The sequence below is a fragment of the Lithobates pipiens genome, unplaced genomic scaffold (assembly GCF_037356315.1).
Source record: "Lithobates pipiens isolate NorthernLeopardFrog02 unplaced genomic scaffold, aLitPip1_a1.2 Scaffold_18, whole genome shotgun sequence".
In the NCBI taxonomy this organism is placed as follows: Eukaryota; Metazoa; Chordata; class Amphibia; order Anura; family Ranidae; genus Lithobates; species Lithobates pipiens.
This window is the reverse complement of record NW_027507758.1, coordinates 110485728-110501734: the sequence shown is the minus strand read 5'-3', so window position 1 is coordinate 110501734 and position 16007 is coordinate 110485728. Positions and strand designations below refer to the sequence as shown.

The 16007-nt window shown below is 43.9% G+C and overlaps 1 protein-coding gene across 1 annotated transcript; it reads right to left on the bottom strand.

Moving 5' to 3' along the window:
- Nucleotides 1-778: 778 nt before the first annotated feature.
- RBBP9 (RB binding protein 9, serine hydrolase) lies at nucleotides 779-12961 on the bottom strand. The gene is made up of 5 exons (XM_077485998.1): nucleotides 12788-12961; nucleotides 12670-12712; nucleotides 4435-4540; nucleotides 3402-3487; nucleotides 779-1081 (listed from the first exon to the last, which is right to left on the bottom strand). Exons 1-5 carry the CDS (start codon nucleotides 12902-12904, stop codon nucleotides 855-857), a joined length of 579 nt encoding a protein of 192 aa, XP_077342124.1. The 5' UTR covers nucleotides 12905-12961; the 3' UTR covers nucleotides 779-854.
- Nucleotides 12962-16007: the final 3046 nt, after the last annotated feature.

Below are 16007 nucleotides of genomic sequence, written 5' to 3'. Positions count from 1 at the left end.
TCAGGCAGCCACGGCTGCCCGCATACCCAGATAGTGTTTTGATAAGATGCAGTGATTTGGTTTGCTGATCGTTTTCCACCTGGTTCAATCAATTTTTAAATGGACTTTTGTGTGCCAGGACCACCCACAGCTGTTTCTGGCTGAAATTTGACATGTGTCAGATACGTACACACGATCGGACTTTCCGATGGTAAACGTTAGATGGGAGCCTGTGTATTCTCCATCGGACAAATGTTGGCTAGCAGGTTCTCAAGCTTTCCACCATCAAATTTCTGTTGTCGGACTTTCCGATCATGGGTGCACAAAAGTCCATGCATGCTTGGAATCAAGGACGAGCCGGAAGTGCTCTGTCTTGTAAAACTAGCATTCGTAATGGAGATATCACATACATCACTGTGTTTGTAATTGTTGGCCAACATTTGTGTGACTGTGTGTATGCAAGACAAGTTAGAGCCAACACCCTTCAAACAAAAATCCACAGTTTTGTTGTCGGAAAGTCCGATCGTGACATTAGACTGAACGGAGATGACATCCCCTTTATTCAGCCTCTGTCTCTTGTGAGTTTAACCACAACAGATCTGTGTGCAGGGCTGGGGAGGAGAAGGGTCTATGACATAACACAGTCATGGTATAGAAGGTTTTCAGGATTATTTTTTTGCCAGTGCTAAGAGGAATCACAGGATGCAGTGGATGGGACAGACCCTACTCCATTAGAAGTATAACACAAGCAATGTTTCTACGAATTTATAAAGCGGATCACACCATTAAAATAACAAACTTCTCATTCAAGCTCCACTTCAACCAAATTGAAATGGCTTTTTATTATAAATAAGAACGGTGAAAGGAATCTGTGTTTATGTAGAATTTGGGATCAGTTTCTTCACTGCATTCAGCAGATCATGGAATTCTGTGTTCTGGAAATGGCCACGGTCATCGTATTTGTGCAGCTCTGCATCTAGATTATCAGCCACTTGTTGCTGCTCACTCCATGGCAGGAATGGATCATCTGTGGAACCAAACTGAATTATATGGCGACAATTGGCTTTTATCTTCTCCCACTGCCAGGGACGATTAAAGTATCCTAGATGTTTGAAAGGTTAAAGAAAAAAAAAAAAAAGCAGAGAGTTAAAAAGTCTATTGCCTTGAACATCACATTGCACTGCTTTATTAGAGAAAATGATCACTTTGCTTGGCCCTCAACCCTCACATCTCCTTGATTCGATCCATATTATCCACTTTTATTTAAAGAGATTTCACAAATGTTGGTGTTGGCACTCATATCCACTTTCCTGGTTTGGTAGGATATGTGCCATCAAGATGTCTTACCTTCCCAAAATGCTCTACTTTTTCAGGGCCCTCCCAATCCTGACTCACATTCCCAGATTTTAACAATGGAACATACTAAAATGTATCTGGGGTAATAGACCAAGCCTGGAGGCTCATTTATTGTATTGCCATAAACCACTAGAAGGCCTTAGTGTTCCTAATCTAGCCAAATATTGCATAGCTGCACAAATAACACCATTAGCAGCGCTCCAGGGTACCGTGGTCAATCTTCTGCTAGTGTCTATTTAAACATCATGTATTGCTCTCCAACCCCATATTTACAACCTATTGTGGATCCCCCCTGAATCATAAAATACTAGAATGACAGGAAGCCTACCTTTCTTTTGACTTAGCACTACTGGACCTCTGGTCTAAGCATTCTAAACTTCTTCCTGTGCCATTTAACCTCCTTATTGGACATCTGCTAACAATTTTAGTTTTAAAGTGGATGTAAACCCCTACAAATATCCGGTGAAGTGACTGGCCTCAGGTGATATGCGGAGATGAAATAAATCCTCCATAAATTGTAACTGTTTATCTGCAATATTCTTTTCACTACATCTGTTCAAAGTGCTGCACTTTAAAGCCTGCCTGACAGTTCAGAAAAAAAGGGGGTGGAGAGCTGAATCTACATTTTGCAGAGCTCAGTGAGGAGAGCTCTGAGAGCTGATTGGAGGGAAGGGACAGACAGGAACAGAGCTGAGGCTGTCAATCTGCTAGAAGTCCTTCCCCATGTCACCTTTTTACTCTTGTTGTCAGGAAAACTTATCAGAAGTGATTCATGCTGATAGCAGAGGAATCAAGCAGCAGACAGAAATCACAGTTGGCGCTCTTAAATTAAGACAAGACACACTATAGAGGGATATGCTTTGTTTATATTTCATGTCTGAGGTTTACAACCACTTCATTTATCCTACTCAAACAGGCAGCGTTCAGTTCTTCTTCTGGCCTTTTTCTCCCAACCCCCTCGCCTCTACCTCTTGGACTTGCTTTAAGCTCCCATTCTCATATATGCGTTGCAGGAAACGCATTGAAATCACACTCCGTTCATGCAATCTGCATGTCAATGTTAAATTAATGACTGACCAAAATGGGTTTCAAAACAGTGCGATTGCAAGAATTGGATCGAATGGGTGTGAACTCCTGTCAAAATCACATGTGATGTCCAGCACCGCACAAATGTTCAACCTAGGCTAAATCATAGTGATAGTGATCTTGTCACCAATATACAAACACTACCTTTCTTAGCCCACGTACACACGGTCAGAGATTTTGGCAACCAAATCCGTCGGATTTAGTCAGACGGATTGTGTCCGAAACTGTTGCATACACACGTTCGGGCCAAGTTGGCGAAAAATCCAATCTTTCAGAACGTGATGACGTAATTTCGTTACGATGGGACTACATTCAGGCTAGTAGCCAATAGCTTTGATGTAGGAATTTGATCTGAGCATGCGTGGCACTTGGTCGGATGAAAATGCTCTACACATGATTGGATTAGGTCCGTCCGGCCCAGTTGGTCGGGAAATCTTTTCAACATGTTGGAAAATTGGGTCGGACGGAATCAGTCCGATGCATACCACACACAGTCGGATTATCTGACGACACGGTCCGATAAGACTCATTCCGACAGATTCTCCGACCGTGTGTACGTGGGCTTAGGGTTGCAGCCTTTACTGAATTCAGCTACTATGTTGTCATCCTTTCCTGTCTGCTTCCATGGTGTGCTACAAGCAGCAGTGCCAACGCTGGCATGTTCTGCAGTGTTCACCACAGCAACAATTTGACAATCAACTATCACATAGGTTGGAAATGTCCACAGAGTGTTCATCCACAGATAATAAAAAATAATAATGGCATTTTGTTTCACATACAGTGCTCTACAAATATTCTTTAGTAGGAAGGTTCTACTGTAAATTATTTAAAAAAAGGATAATTGTGAAGCATTAGCGCCAAGGATAACAGGAAATACTGCATTCTACTGGACAGGAACTGCAATCTCCAACTTTTTAAATTATTCATATTAGAAAAATTGTAGACGTCTTTAATGTGTACCCAGCATATTAAAAACTTACCACTCTCACGTTCATTATTATCTCCCAAATCAGAGGTGTAAGCTGACACAAGGATGATTGCATAAACCGGATGTTTTTCAGCAAACCTGTTGAAAATTCACAATGATAATCCATATACTGTAACAGAAAATTGTATTAAATACTTGCTATTTTCCTTTACTAGTGCCAATCCATGGCAACATGCATGTGGTAGTATGCTGCCATGTTGGTGCCAAGAAAAAGGAAAATTGCATCAACTACACTTACTGTAATTTTCCTTTACTGGTGCTAATCCATGGTAACATGCATGTGGTAGTATGCCGCCATGTTGGTGCCAAGAAAACGGAAAATTCCATCAAATATTTACTGTAATTTTCCTTTTCTGGCTTCAGGCCATGGCAGCATACTACCACATGTATCCTGCCATGTTGGTGCCAGGAGATCCTTTCATCTGCTCAAGTACTAGGGGTGCGAGTACCTACTCAATATAGAGCCTTGAAATGGAACGGGTGAGAAAAAACAGCTAAATGCTCAGTTCAAATACAAATATGCTGAATGTATTCTACCTGCCATACAATTTGTTAGCCAGTTATTCATTTGTAATGCACACCGCTGCTATCAATGAAGATAAACTTGCTATTTTACTGCATCAGCTCCTTGCTCACTGGACAGAACTAATGAAGCTAATTAAATTGACAGGGAGCCTGCCTCACTGGCAGAATACAATGAAAACTGCCAGCAGCTTTAGTAATCAGCAGTGATTGGGCAAAAAAAAACAAAAAAAAAAAAAACACATGCTGGTTGTACTAAAGTTGATCGATGGATTGACTTCAGTACACAACCAGCCTGCCCATAGATTCATTGAAATGCAGATGATTTGGAAAGAATTCCGATCTGTCTATGGCTGGCTTAAGTGCTCAATGAGGAAATAATCATACAGGCTACTTTTTTGTGCATTAAAGTAGGTTGACAGCTTATTCATTTTTAATGGGCTGGCTAATGCAAAGTGCCGCAATACACAAAAACGCATGCAAACTCATGCAATTCTCCATACCTCATGGCTGCAGCTGCTCCAGAGCTGTGTCCAATAATTATTGTACTTTTATCACACTGTAGTTCTGATTCCATGAATGGAAGCCATATTGATTCTCGTGCTGTAACTGGGTTGAGAAAAAAAATATATACACACACATCATGCTAAAAATTTTAACAGAGACCAGGAAACGGTATCACAGTTTTCTTCCTTATACCATATACACAGACATATTTTTTTTTATATATATATGTCCAAAAACTTATGTCCTCCTCCAGTTTAATCAGTAAAACCAGGCATTCCAGCACTTGCCTATTCAGGCTGTCATTGATTGACAGGTTATTGGCAGTAAGACCGCCTTGTAGGTGCTATAGTGCTAAAAATAGCGCCTGCAAAGCGGCCTAAAAGAGCTGCTGCTGTGTCTTCAGTGTGAAAGCCGGTGCGCTGGCAGGACAGTAAAAAAAAAGTCCTGCTAGCAGCATCTTTGGAGTGGTGAAGGAGCGGTGTATACACTGAAATCAATGGGGCAGCGCGGCTATACCGCCAGCATAGCGCTGCTGCAACAGTGCTTTGCGATGGTTTTAACCTTTTCTCGGCTGCTAGTGGGGGGGTAAAAGCGCCTAGCTAGCGGCCAAATAGTGCTGCAAAATGGTGCGGAAAAGAGCCACTAAAAATATCGCCGTTTTACCGCCGACGCCACCCTAGTGTGAAAAGGGTCTTACGGTTGGTCGCTGCACCTTTACCTCACGAAAACGTTGGTATTTGATGCACATGGGCTAAACAAACAGTGTGCATGAAGTCTAATGGTTTTAAATAATGTTACTGTAGATAGGTCTGGCAAGAGAAACAAAAAACAAAAAGCTTGCATGTAAACAGTTAAAAAAAAATAAAAAATAAAAAAGACAACAAAGGAGAGAAGAGGGGTAAGAGAAGGTTAGTTTATAATTTAAGTTTATCAGGTCAGATTTACATGCAACAGCACCTTGTCTATATGCAATGTTATATGACATTCCAATATGTTAAATTCCAAGGGGCGGGCTAGGGTAGTATACGGACAGTGGTATCAGCGGCAATGCTGGTGGGATAGGATTCAGTGGCAGTGCTGGGGGGGGGGGGGGGAGAATCAGTGACAGTGCTGGGGAGGGATGGGATCAGTGGCAGTATTGGGGGGGGGGGGGTCTCACATCTGGAAGTTCCCTTTCCTTCTTCCTATGGGGACACTGGTTCTGATGACCTGGGAGTCCCCAAGGAATTCCTTTAATTTTCAAGGATTTCTGCTCACAAACCTCTGACAGGGGTTATAACATTCCCCTACGCTATCAAAAATGAAAAAAAAAAAAAAAAAGTTTTGCATATAGTTCTACTTTAAAGTGGGGTTCCACCCTAAAGTGGAACTTCCGCTGATCGGAACCCTCCCCCCCTCCAGTGTCACAATTGGCACCTTTCAGGGGGAGGGGGGTGGAGATACCTGTCAAAGACAGGTATTTACACCCACTTCCGAGCATAGACTCCCGTGGGAGTCTACACCATTTCCTGTCCTGCCGCGCTGTCTGCTGGGACACACACGGGTCTCAGAGACAGCGCAGAGAATTCCTATTGCGCTGCGCAACTCGCGCATGCGCAGTAGGGAACCGGGAAGTGAAGCCGATTCGCTTCACTTCCTGATTCCCTCACCTAGAATGGTGGCGGCAGCAGCCGAGAGCCGAGCGATCGATCGGCCTCGGCATCGCTGGAACCCGGGACAGGTGAGTGTCCATTTATTAAAAGTCAGCAGCTGTAGTATTTATAGCTGCTGGCTTTTAATATTTTTTTTGTAGGTGGAATCCCTCTTTAAGATACAATTTCACTTTGCAGCTAAAATGATACATTCCATCAGATGACAGCTTTTCATCTCATGTGTAGCTGCAACTAAGTACAATGTTATGAAATGGTAACATTTATGGATCAGGGATGACTGTCCAAAATGCTATAATGATCCTGGGAAAAAGTTGATGGGTGGCTCATGTAGAGACTAGGTCCCCAGCTATCAGACTGATAGCTCACAGAAGAAGCGAGAGTGCACAGGATGGGGTGCAGGGGTAGGTTGTGCACCCTCTGAACCTAAAGTTATTCTAAAGGCTGAAGTTTTTTTTATCTTCATGCATTCTATGCATGCAGGTAAAAAACCTTCAGTGTGCAGCTCCCCTTATACTCACACGAGCCCGATCTCAAACCAGCGATGTGCACAAGAGCAGCGCCTCCCTCCAGGTCTCTTTCTCCTCATAGGTAGAGATGCAGCAGTAGGCACATTGGCTCCTGCTGCTATCAATCACAGCAAGCGAAGAGGGGGCAGGGCTGAGCCGCGTTCTGAGGTTGATTTACTGAAACTGGAGAGTGCAAAATCTGGTGCAGATGTGCATGGTAGCCAATCAGCTTCTAACTTTAGTTTGTTCAATTAAGCGTCGACAAAAAAACTGGAAGCTGATTGGTTTGTATGCAGATCTGCACCAGATTTTGCACTCTCCATTTCAAGATGTGTAAATCAACCCCACTGTGTGTCTTATGGACACAGAGAGCCAGCTTGGGAGTGAGCATGCACAAGTGGGGGGCACTCAGCTAGGGGGAGGGGCTGGCAGGGGATCGGAGAAGAGGAGGATCGGGGCTGCTCTTGCACAGAACAGATAAGTATAACTTTTTTTTTTATTTCCTTTACTAAAAGTTTAAAGCTGAACTCCAGGCACAAAAACTTTAATATATTCCTCAGTCACCACTAATTATATAAATCCACTGTGTGCACCTTTGCATATATACTTTTTTTCTGATTACATTATTTTTAAAAAGGCAGTATAAAGAATACATATTGAAGAAAAAAAAAAAAAAAATCACTTTTGGATTTACCAAATCCTTTTTTGCATCTCAATCCTTCATTGGTCATGTAACTAGAGGCACAGCAAGCGGGATTGTCCTTTATCTACACTGTTAGCACTAAAGGGCGTCACTCTTTACCATTTCAGAAAGTTGTGCAGTATGAGCCGGGGGCGTTGCTAGATCTACAAAAGATCTGGGGCTAGAGCTAGAGCGCAGCAAAGTAAAGAAAGTCATACGCTTGAGCGGGTACACACATGTATATAATACAGTGGTGGTGCGTCCATAAGGGTGCACAGGCGGCGCTGCCCCCCTCTATGCCCGATGGATAGATCCATGGCTGCCGCTGACACCCCCCCCCCATTCAGGCATCCGCCCCCCCCCCCCATTACAGCGGCGGGGTATTTTTTTTTAAGCACCTGATTAGAGCCACAGGCTCTAAAAAAATAAAATAAAAAAAAGTAAACCGTGAGCGCCATGCTTAGCACTCGCAGTTCACACAGCTGTGTTAGAAAAGGGAACGAATATTCGCTTTCCTAACACTGAACCGCCTCTCCACCAATCAGGTGCTTGGGTCTGTTACCTGTCACCCGATTGGCTGAAATGACAGGCGCCGCTATTGGACATCTATCAGGAGGAGAAGACGGCAGGAGACGCATGAAGGACCCCGCTTGTCGCCATCATCCACTGCCCTACCAAGACAGGGTAAGTGCCGGGCAGACGGCGAGCGGGCAGGGGTCACACCGGTGGCATTCAAAGGCACAGTGGCAGCGTTTGATAGGCACAGTGTCTGCAATTGATAGGCACAGTGGCAGCGTTTCATATTTTTATTTTTTTTATGTTTGCGTCCCCCCATAAATTTTGAGCACCAGCTGCCACTGATATAATATAGGTGTGTGTGTGTGTGTGTGTGTACAATATTGTTACATATCTGAGTGCAGATCCCCCCTTATGTCAGGGTCCCCAGAGAACCCCCCACTTACATCAGGGTCCCCAGAAAGCCCCTTGCTTACATTAGGGTCTCCAGAGAGCCCCCTATTTCCATTAATGTCCCCAGAGAGCCCCCTTCTTCCATCAGGGTCCCCAAAGAGCCCCTTCCTCACATCAGGGTCCCCAGAGGGCCCTTTCCTTACATCAGGGTCCCCAGAGGGCCCCCCCAACATCGGAGTCTCCAGAGGGCCTCTTCCTTACAACAGGGTCCCCAGAGAAAGCCCCCCCCTCCTTACATCAGGCTCCCCAGAGAGACTCCCCTTACAGAGGTTCTCTGTGTACCTGGCCAGTCTCCGCTCTGCTATGTGTATGTGTGAGGCTTACACAGGAATGAGGATTGCACACTGCAATCTTCCAATGCAGGACTCGGGGGAGGGGTGCGGCATCAAGGCTCATGCACAGCAGGTGGAAGATCTCCCCCCTGCACACATGATAGGGCCGGATATAGGCACAAGGTGGCTCGGGTAGGATCGGAGCCCGCATGGGGACATGGCTATGATATGGTGGGCTGCGGGGGAGCCTGTTCTTATTGGGCACCTGGTCTTAAAATAAGATAGGGGCCTGGAGCTGCAGCTCCAATAGCCCCTACGTTAATCTGACCCTGCTGCACTCAGTAAGAGAATCAGAGTTATGGGCCCCAGGTTCGGGGCTATAGCCCCAGAAGCCACCCCCTAGCAACGCCACTGGTATAAGCACATTTGAATCACAAATGTAGATAAACAAAGTGTAAAATATGTAGCGTAGTGCATGTTACACACACACACACACACACACACACACACACACACACACATACATACATATAGCTATATATATATATATATATATATATATCATTTCTATTTAGTGCCCGTTCACACGGGCATATGCATACTTTCTACACACAATACAGCAGAGTGTGCTAGCAGAAGATCCTGCATAAAGTATGTGCCCAAAGTCCGAACATTTATATGTGTAAAATTCTTGCAAATACTATGAGCCTAGGTTCACACTGATGCGATGCGGGAACCAGTGTGATTACATCGCTGGTTCCCACATCGCATCTCTCCTGCAGGCAGTTCACACTGCCTTCTGTGAACAGCTGCGGTCTCATTACATTGTTAATGACACCCCCAGAAAGGTTTACAGATCGCAGTGCAAACTGTGAACTCGCACAGGAAATCGGATCGCATAGGTGAAAACAGCCATGCGATCCGATTCTTGTGCAGGGGAAAAACAAGTCCCTGCACTTTATTCTGTGCAGATCTAATGCGAGTTCAGCCATACAATTGTATGGCTGAACTCGCATCTCACAGGCACCACAAGTGTGGGTCACATGCGATGGCTGTGGTCGCAGTAGTATGAACCTGGGCTAAACGGGTATGCATATATACAAAATCATGCATAAAATCTACAAATATATACAGCCCCAGATGCAGCTGTGTTCTACTGTTTTGCATGCCGCTAAACGTGGTGCACATTTTTATTAGTAGATACAACTGTGTATGGACCCATTGATTCCTATAATGACATTTTTTTATAAAAGCTAACATGACCCCATAGGGGCAGGCATGAAAATGTTTTTTTATTCCATGATGCAACATGTGCACCTCTCTTTGTTTACGGTCAAGGTGCTCACACTGCACCGTGGGATACGGTATGGGGAGTTGCATGCCAGAATTCTGACTTGAAACTGAAGATAAGGCTTGTACATACACTATATTACCAAAAGTATTGGGACACCTGCCTTTACATGCACATTAACTTTAATGGCATACCAGACTTAGTCGGTAGGGTTTAGTATTGAGTTGGCCCACCCTATAATAACATCAACTCTTCTGGGAAGGCTGTCCACAAGGTTTAGGAGTGTATCTATGGGAATGTCTGACCATTCTTCCAGAAGAATCGCATTTGTGAGGCCAGGGACTGATGTGGACAAGAAGGCCTGGCTTGCAATCTCCACTCTAATTCATTCCAAAGGTGTTCTATCAGGTTGTGGTCAGGACTCTGTGCAGGCCAGTTAAGTTCCTACACCCCAAACTTGCTCATCCATGTATTTATGGACCTTGCTTTGTGCACTGGTGTGCAGTCATGTTGGAACAGGAAGGGGCCATCCCCAAACTGTTCCCACAAAATTGGGAGCATGAAATTATTCAAAATGTCTTGGTATGCTGACACCTTAAGTGTTCCCTTTACTGGAAATAAGGGGCCAAGCCCAACCCCTGGAAAACAACCCCACACCATAATCCTCCCTCCACCAATTGATTTGGACCAGTGCACAAAGCAAGGTCATGGATGAAAGAGTTTGGGGTTGAGGAACTTGACTGGCCTACACAGAATCCTGACCTCAAGCCAATAGAACATCTTTGGGATGAATTAGAGTGGGGACTGTGAGCCAGGCCTTCTCCTCCACATCAGTGCCTGACCTTACAAATGTACTTCTGGAAGAATGGTCAGACATTCCCATAGATACACTCCTAAATCTTGTGGACAGCCTTCCCAGAAAAGTTGAAGCTGTTATAGCTGCAAAGGGCGGGCCAACTCAATATTGAACCTTACGGACTAAGTCCCCATACAACTTTTGTTGTCTGATTTGCTTTAGATTTACCAAAACCATATAGTGCAAGGGCATGACTGATTGCATACAAATTGAAAGTGTTCAGGTCTGACCTCATATTATATGGTTTTAGTAAAATCGAAAGCAGAAAATTGTATATTGTATATCCAGCGTAAAAACCCGTACACGCGGCACAATTGTTGGCAAGGGGTTTTCTGTTGACAATCTTACTGTTAGTACGCTCTGACCCCCGAAGGAGCTGCTGTTTTTTATTGGGCTTACCGTTACCTCACCTGCTCGCCTCTCCGTCTCAGGGGTCCCGTTGGAAAGTAACCCAAAAGAATGTTAGCTCCGACACTTAGTCCTTTTTCCAAGATTTATTTGCTATAGACAAAAAGTTTTGTAATAGAGGAAGAGAGGGTTAAGGGGAGTTCAGGTACCTGGTAATTGCGGGTTAGAGGTATTCTTCTGATCCAGAGGACAAACAGCTTCTATTGACTGGATCCAGCAATCACCGGATAGGCCTCTCTCACTGACCTAGCAGCTGGTGGGATGCTCAAAGTCTCTGCCACAGACTTGTCAATTGAAATGAAACTTCTTGAGAAATTAAAGAACTGCCATACAGTACCAGTTTCCTTTGAGCCGACCCAGTGATACTGTATGGTTGTTGACCCGGGTTGCATCCTCCAACTGGGTTTCCAGGCTCCTCCAGAGATACCAGCCTTGTGCTCGGTCCTCTCCTGGAAAAGTCCTCCCCTGGATCCTCCAGTTGCTTGGCTTCTCCCGGCAGACAAGACAGCACAGGACCACCCCTGGATCAGTAGGCCCCAAGACTTTTGGGCCTTCTCTCTCAGTTGCAAAGCCTCAGGCCAGCCGACCCCGAAGCACAGGAACATGAAGCACACACCCCAGGCCAGGAGGACCATGAGGTCGGGATAGCGAACCCCGGAAAAGAGACCCCACAAAATGGCGACGGTACATTAAATACCCTCTGCCAGAATGCACAGCGGGGGAACCACTCCCACTGGGCTATTTCCGAGCAAAAGGTGGTATTCAATGCATCCAGCCTGTTGCATTTCTAACTTTCCGGTGGTGACAGCGTCACCTACGGCCAAGTGGCAATTAGCGCAACCCAGCTGAATTGGTACAGAAACCAGAACTTTTGGAATAATTAGCCTGAGCCAAACTGCAGCTCAGACAACTTAAATTTGAGAAAAAAAAACAATAGCATCTGCTCATTAGGAGCAGGGCGCTACACTCATTTTGAAAATTGTTGTCCAACTTTCGGCCAACAAATGTTGGATGACAGGCTAGTAAATTTTCAGCGGACAATGGTTTGACGTCAGATTTTTGTATGGTCAGTACACAAATCCGTCACACAAAAGTCAAAAGTACAAAACACGCATGCTCAGAATCAATGCTCACCAAACACGACATTAGCAGAAGGGGCCCAAAGGGTGGCGCTCATGAAGCTGAAATTCCTCATAGTACGTTACTACGTTTGTGTTTGTGGTACAACAATTGTGTAACTTTAGTATGCAAGACAAGATCCTGGCAGACGCCCTTTTGACAAAAATCAGATGCTCGGTTGGCCAACAATCATACTTTAGACTGGGATGCCATTAAAGTTCATATGCGTGTAGACAGGTGTCCCAATACTTTTGGTAATACAGTGTACTGTGCACCCAGGATCGGGGCTCCTCAGGCACACAGAAGATACATTTTTGATAGCTTACATATGTAGACCTCTTGGATCTGGTAACTCAGCTCTGTTCACTATACAGTACATTAAAAAAAACAATATGTTTACAATATTTTGTATTTCTTAAAAACAGCACCATGTGATAGAATTTGCTTTGAAAATGAAATAATAATAATATACTTACATGGATCAGGCATGTTTTGAAGCAAGCACTTGAAATTTGGAATCTGCAAGATACAAGAATGACCAATAAGCCTCCCCTGTGTTTTAGCTCACACCCCACACTGTATAATTCATTTTACCTTTTCTAATCTCTTTTGTGTCCATCCATACCAGATGCAGGATGCTACATTCCCTCCTCCGTTTCCTGGGACTATCACAGCTTTTACGGGACAATCCATAGACAGGTCTCCAGACATTGTCACATCACACACTACAGCTTGTGTTCAGGAAATGCATGGCTTAAGAGAGATGCATCATGGGTAATGTAGTTTTTTCCTGCAGATATTCAACTGAATGTTTAGACCCCTTTCACACTGAGGAGTTTTTCATGCACTTTTGAGCAAAAGTAGCACCCGAAAAGCTCACAAAAACTGCTTCTTATTAAAATCAATGGATGCTTTCATACTGGAGCGGTGCGCTGGCGGGGAGGTGAAAAAACTCCATCTTTGGAGGATGTTTGGAGAGCTAAAAACTGCCTCAAAAACGCCCCTCTCTGTTGAAATGAAGGGAAGCGCCTGAAATATCTATATAGATAGATAGATATTTCAGGCGCTTCCCTTCATTTCAACAGAGAGGGGCGTTTTTGAAGCAGTTAAAGTTATATATGTATGTATATATATATATATATATATATATATATATATATACACTACATGTATCATAATGCTAGGAAAGTAGGCTCGTGCATGAGCACATGGTTGGAGCAATGTACTAAGCTTAGGGCTACATAGGGGATTTTCAATCTCGAAGATAAAAAAAATCTGCAAGTGCAAAAATTGTTCTTTGGAGATTCTACACATGATTGCTAGGGAATCTGTCCCCTTTCATGCTTTACTTTGAGTATAACCAGGCAAATGTTTAATGCATTTTTATATGTGACTTGTAGTACAGGAAGCATAACCAATTAGGAGCTCTCATTTGGGCTCGGTTCACACTGGAAGCGGCTATGGATCGTGCAGGAGCGCTGTCCGAACCTGTTCTCCGTTTCAGGGATGAATCGGGGCAGAAATAGGCTCTGAAACAGAGCCAAAGACGCACCGCAGCCGCAACGCAGATATGTGAATCGGCTCCATTGGGAGCCAGTCACATGCTCCTGCTATGTGAATTGGATGCGGCTTTCCCCGCACGGAGAACGAATTGGATGCGGAGAAAGGAACACAGATCTTTGTGTTCATTCAGTCAGTCCATCCCCAACACAGTAAAGCCTCATACACACGGTCGGACTTTGTACAAACTTTTCCGTGGACTTTTGTACAAAGGGCGTGGTCCACAAGTTTGTATTGCATACACACGGTCGGGCTTTTTGACAACAAACACAACGTACTGACGACACTTCAAAAGAGGACGTTCAATTACTCCAGCGCCACCTTTGGTCAACTTCTGTATTGTAGTCTGATCTTTTGCATTGGTTCTGAGCATGCGTGTTTGTACCTTGTACAAAAGTCCGATGCTTTTGCGTACACACGGTCGGACTTTGCTCCATCGGACTTTTGTTGCCAGAAAGTTTGTCCGTTCGCACAGCCAACAAAAGTCAGATGAAAACAGAAAAAGTTTGTCCGATGGAGCGTACACACAGTCGGATGTTGCTCCAAAACAGCTAATTTGCATGTTTGTTGTCAAAAAGTCCGACCGTGTGTATGGGCCTTTAGAAATCATCCCCTAGGGACACACTTAACCCTTTGCCTGCCCCCCCCCCACGTTAACCCCTTCCCTGCCAGTGTAATTAGTACAGTAACAGTGCATATTTTTAGCACTGATCACTGTAATATGTCACTGGTTCCCAAAAAAATGTCAGGTGTCCGATTTGTCCTCCACAATGTCCCATTAAAAATTGCTGATCACCACCATTACTATTAAAAAAAAAAAAAAAAAAATATGCCATAAAAATATCCCATTGTTTGTAGATGTTATAAATTTTGCACAAACCAATCAATATATGCTCATTGAGATTTTTTTAACCAAAAATGTGTAGCAGAATACACAGTGGCCTAAATTGATGAAGAAATTAGATTTTTGTTTTTTTTACATTTTATTAGATATGTTTCATGGCAGAAAGTGAAAAATATAGTTTTTTTTTCAACATTGTTGATATTATTTTGTGTATAGCGAAAAAAAACTGCAGAGGTGATCAAATACCACCAAAAGAAACTATTATTTGTAGGGGAAAAAAAGGGCATCAATTTTATTTGGGTACAGCATTGCATGACTGCGCAATTGTCAGTTAGAGTAAAGCAGGGCCGGATCGCAAAAAATTGCCTGGTCATAAAAACCTTCCGGTGCTGAAGTGGTTAAATTTTTTGGCACCTGGCTGAAGCTCCTCTTTAAAGTCTATGGGGCCAAAATGCAAGATTCTGCCCCAAAAAAGCTCACCAAGATATGTCAAGCAACACAATACTCTGGTATTAATACGATTCTTCATTCTGAGCTTTACCCAGTGACTTGTGGTGCCAAGCCAAGTGCATGTGGCTTAAAAAGCTTCTGCAATTGTAGAAGATAGGTGCTACCCATTCTGTCTCTCATTATTCTCCTATCCCCTTACTGACTTGTTTCTTGTGATATGACAGCTAACGCACAGATTTGCTAAATCATATAGTCTATTTGAATATGGGGCGCACATTTGCGTTGGCCCCGGTGGCACTGCCACCTATATTACAGGTCCTAACCTTAGAAACTGGACTAAAAAAGATGACTGCTTTTCCTGATTTTAAAAACAATTATGTGGCTGATAATTATAAAGGGAGAAACTGCCTCTTCACCTCTGCCACATATCTACACAGGCCGCCTCTACCAAATGATAACCCCTGCCCTGGTCAGAGGTCACTCCGTCTTACATTTCCAACTGCCTAACCTCACACATCGAAGAGTCATTCACGTTTGCATGGTGGTAACACACAGCAATACATTTTACCAGTTTTTTTTTGCATTCTCAATGCTACCTTAAGAGCCCTTTCACACTGAGCCGCACCAGGCGTCAGCGGTAAATACCCCTCCGGATTTTGTAGGCAGACTAAGTAGTGTAGTAAAAAGAGTATTTTATTATAAACATACAATAAAAATGCAAAGAGGAGATGCATACAATTACATGAAAACGTTTGTAACAGATATACTTTGGTGAACATAAGTATGAAACTCAGCTGTCCTGTAGACAAGGTTGGGCTAGCCAGATTACATACTGCAAATGACGCCTAACATGCTTCGGACCTTGTAGTTCTTCTTCGGAGGCTTATGTCATTTTTGTATTGAGAATCATGAGTAGAGATGAGCTTGGTGTTCGCCTGTTCGGCGTTTGCAGTTTGCACC

What these genes read in the sequence shown, in the direction of transcription:
- RBBP9 (XM_077485998.1), bottom strand. Translation starts at nt 12,904, where the DNA reads ATGTCTGGAGACCTGTCTATGGATTGTCCCGTAAAAGCTGTGATAGTC. An exon ending in CACAAAAGAGATTAGAAAAG is followed by an intron (nt 12,713 to 12,787) that starts GTAAAATGAATT and finishes TGTATCTTGCAG; the next exon opens with ATTCCAAATTTCAAGTGCTT. An exon ending in GGAGCAGCTGCAGCCATGAG is followed by an intron (nt 3,488 to 4,434) that starts GTATGGAGAATT and finishes AATTTTCAACAG; the next exon opens with GTTTGCTGAAAAACATCCGG.